At 41.9% G+C, this 4,223-nt stretch overlaps 1 protein-coding gene across 1 annotated transcript; it reads left to right on the top strand.

Moving 5' to 3' along the window:
- PCYB_124450 (3',5'-cyclic-nucleotide phosphodiesterase) lies at positions 1-3,267 on the top strand (the record flags this gene model as incomplete). Its single annotated transcript, XM_004223778.1, has 6 exons — positions 1-59; positions 222-439; positions 605-759; positions 904-1,061; positions 1,257-2,602; positions 2,747-3,267. 6 exons carry the CDS (start codon positions 1-3, stop codon positions 3,265-3,267), a joined length of 2,457 nt encoding a protein of 818 aa, XP_004223826.1.
- Positions 3,268-4,223: the final 956 nt, after the last annotated feature.

Raw genomic sequence — 4,223 nt, 5'->3', positions numbered from 1 at the left:
ATGGAGGAAGAAAATGAAAATAGCGAGGGAAGGGCAATGAAGGGCGTGATAAAGAACAAGTACGGCTTCGCGTTGGGTGTTCTTTACCTGCGCATACGCATTTTTGTATACATGTCCCCTCGCACTTGTGTGTGTAAATTAAGAGGAGATATGCCCCCTGGAATGCACAAATTGTTATTTGTTTATTTTTGCTCCCATTACGTCTTTCTTCTCCCCACCAGGTATTATATCTCCCCCCAATTTTCGGACCCAAAGAAAGAAGCCGAATACAACGCCCTGAGGATACACAACATAAAAGAATACATCTGCATCCACCTAACGGTGTCGCTATTCATTGTCTTAGTAGAATGCTTCGCCTTTTCTGCAAGTAAAAAAAAAGGATCTAAAGTGATCATCGATAGGCTCCTGAAAAGGGGCCTCCAAGGGAATATGCTAGAACGTGTGTACTAAGCGTGCAGGGTGTAGTTCCTGCCCTTCAAGTGTTAAGGTGTTTTCCCCGTTACGCCCACAAGCAGGGGTACCCTCAACCTGTCGCTCCTCTAACGCGTCGCTCCTCTAACCCTTCGCTCTTCTAACCCGTTGTACCTCCCCCCCTCCATTGTAGACCTAACCAAAAAGGACGCGTCAGTTATGGAACACTTTGTGGTTGTCTTCTCCCTTTTGAATTGTATGATGCACGTGGTTGTGCTGATAAAGGTTTTCTTTACCCCGGCCAAAAACTCCTATTCGAAAAGTTTGTTTGTCGGATATATCATAATTGTAAGTTATGGCACCTGGGGAGAGAGTCTGCTGGGGGGTTCGCTTCACTGTTCCAGCTGCGCCACTTTGCGGGCGGACTTCTTTCACACGTCTATATTTTTTTTTCCACCATTTATTTTCCCCGACCACCCATCCCTCGCGCAGAACCAAGTGTTTCAATTCTTGTCTCTCTACTTCTTTACGAAACAAAATGAGGAGAATAAGGCCGATGCCACCCGCTTCACCTTTTACAACAGCAACTTCAGTTTGTATATTCACTTCTTTGTAGATTCAGTGTTTCTTCTGTGTCTGCCCACACTCAAGTATGTAGTTTGATCGGTGCCTTTGGTTTAAACCCCGAGGTGGACGCACAGCAGACGTGCGGGTGTGCACATGTGGAGATGCACCCACATGGAGATGCACTCACATGGAGATGCACCCAAATGGAGATGCACCCACAAAGTGCATACACATCGATTTAATGAGCATATGTGACACCCTTTTCCTCGCCCTGTTAGCTTCCTCTCGACGCTGCTATTTCTAATCGGCTACCTAAGCGTGAACGCGGCGCTAATGGCCCTGATTAAGTTTGCCACGGCCAAAGTAGAGGTTGAACTCTACTTCATGTACATACTAACCGCGCTGCTGGTTATGTTCACCATTTTGAGATATTTGACGGAAGAAAGAAATCGAATTTTGCTGCACGCAATTAAGGACATAGTTTGCAGTAATTACAAAAAAGTGGGAGACTTCAAATCCACGTGCGACAAGGAAAATGAATCCATCGCTGTGGATATAACGAAGGATGATAACTACGACAAGATGGGAGAGAATTACAAATTTTTATTTTCCGAAAAAAGCTTTTTCTTTAACGATTTTACCATAAATGCGTGTTACAAGGACTACTACTCAGTGTCCTATTTTTTAAAGCGATTATTAATTGGCTGTGGTGCTAATAAAAACAAAGAAATGAAAAAAAGGACAAATGAGGAAAAAAAAAATTTCCAAAATGTGAAAAAACACCTGAACGAGTCAGACATTTTAACCATAGCTTACGAAACAGACGTTTTAAAAAATGTTAAAAAAATAAATTCAGACGAAATAGGAAGAAACTGGGATTATTCCTTTATCGATTCAGAACATGGCAAATCGACGCTCGTCATTTTACAAGTGGGTTACCATTTGATTAGTCCATACATGGAAAACAATGAAAAAAAAAAAAAATTACAATTATTTCTCTTGTTAATTAACAATATGTATTTTCCCAATCCATATCACAACGCGAATCATGGTGCAACGGTTTGCCACCTTTCAAAATGTCTTGCACACATGACCGATTTTGACAAGAGCTTAAATAACACCTACATGATTTGCTACTTAATTGCATCCATAGCACATGACGTGGGTCACCCCGGGAAAACAAACGCCTACCTGTCAGAAACGAATCATATTTTATCAATTAGATATAACGATATGAGCATTTTGGAAAACTACCACTGCAGTATTACCTTTTCTATTTTGCAACTCATTGGGCACGACTTTTTAATAAATAATGAAGACACCAAATTGGTAGAGAAAAACAATTACACCAATTTGAGGAAGTTTATTATCGAGTTAATAATTTCGACGGACATGAAATTGCACTTTGAGTATGTAGACATTTTTAAGAAGCGAAAGCGGAGTGAGAATTTTGACATTGGCGATAGGGATGCCATTAATTTGGGTACTATCAACATTAAGGTGGCTGACATTGGGCACACGTGCTTGAAGTGGCGCGACCACGCCAAGTGGACTATGCTCGTCAGCGAGGAGTTTTTTTCGCAGAAGAAGGTCGAGGAGCTCCACCGGAAGAACAAGAGCATGGGTGAGTGGCGTATTGAGCGGCGTATTGAGTGGCGCAGTGAGCGGTGTATTGAGTAGTGTAGTGAATGACCAAGTGCGCACGTTAACCTTGCGCGATTGCGTGGACCTCCTCACTTACATCCCTGCTCCTTCCTCACACACACAGGCGGATACCAGTGCACCCCCCGGGGGAACGAGCAGTCCATCGACGAAGCCATGGTTTTCAATTATGAAAATATCTACATCAACTACATCAATAACATCAACAACGTTAACAATTACGACTTTAGCTACATCAAACTAAATTTTATTCACCACCACGATTTTGTGAAGAGCATACCGAGCACGCAAGTATACTTTTTTGAAATTATTGTTACGCCATTAATTCAAGAATTACAATCCATGGAGAAGGGGAAAAAGGAGATAACGCAAAAGGTGCTTCACAATTTAAATGTGAACCTAAAGACATGGAGATTAATCGAGAAAAATATTAACCTCTTTTACAACACGGACAAAATGAGAGTCACAGATTATTATAAAAATTTAGAAAAAAAAAAAATGCTAAGGGGAATTATTAGCCTCCTAGACATCGGTGAAGAGGATGTCATATCCTTGACAAAGAATTACAGTCAGGAGGAAGGAAATGCTCAGCAGGAAGAGGAAGAAAAGAAGGAAAAAAAAGGGTAGCAAGGTAAAGGGCAGCAGGGTAAAGGCAGCAGGGTAAAGGCAGCATGATAAAAGGCAGCAGGGTAAAGGCAGCATGATAAAGGGCAGCAGGATAAAGAGCAGCAGGATAAAGGCAGCAGGATAAAGGACAGTACGATAAAGGGCCATCGTAAGGGAGGGGCAAATGATGGAAACGTTGCTTCCAAAAAAAAAAAGAGAAAAATTCTGCCTAAGGTGAGGAAAAAAGAAACTCAGTTGTGTGTGTCGGTGTGCCGCATAATTGGAGCATCTTCCGAGGTGAAAGGTATCACGTGTGTTCTTTTTTTTGTATGCCGCAATTTTGATGTGATGCACCAAAATGGTAAACCGAAATAAGTCCCGTGTGCTCATATGGAAGTCAGCTCTGAGAGATGGCACGTACACCTTTGGATGCTTGTGTGACGATAGAGACAACGGGAATTAGCTCGCCTATCCTCATGCGCGGCAGAATGAGCTCGCCCATCCTCATGCGTGGAAGAATGGGATCGACCGCACACACGTGCGTACTGTTACCAGTGTGAGTGTGCAGCCATTTTTAATGCGCGCGTTTCCCCTCCCCCCTCGGTAATATCAAAGAATATTTTATCGAGACCTCAATGTTTGTGTTTTTATAAAATTTGTGCTTCACCCACATGCGATTCTTCGCATTGGATTTAATTCATTTATTTTACCACTGTTTTAGCTGATGCATTTCGCGCCACGCCGCACTTTTTCCATCATCCGAAAATCAGACGCGTCCCGTACAGGTGCGATTACGCATGCACTTACGCGTCCATTTGTGTACTTATATTTGCAAACGTACGTTTGTGTGTGTGTATATACACCTCTCTCCCTTTTTGCATACCCCACTTTGATAAATTAATTCCCCATAATAATTATTTTTTTTTTAATTCATTACTTTTTCTTTCCAAAGAAAAACATGTTTCAGTAAATATATC

The sequence above is a fragment of the Plasmodium cynomolgi genome, chromosome 12 (genome assembly GCF_000321355.1).
Source record: "Plasmodium cynomolgi strain B DNA, chromosome 12, whole genome shotgun sequence".
NCBI classification, from domain to species: Eukaryota; Apicomplexa; class Aconoidasida; order Haemosporida; family Plasmodiidae; genus Plasmodium; species Plasmodium cynomolgi.
This window is presented reverse-complemented; position numbering and strand designations above follow the sequence as displayed.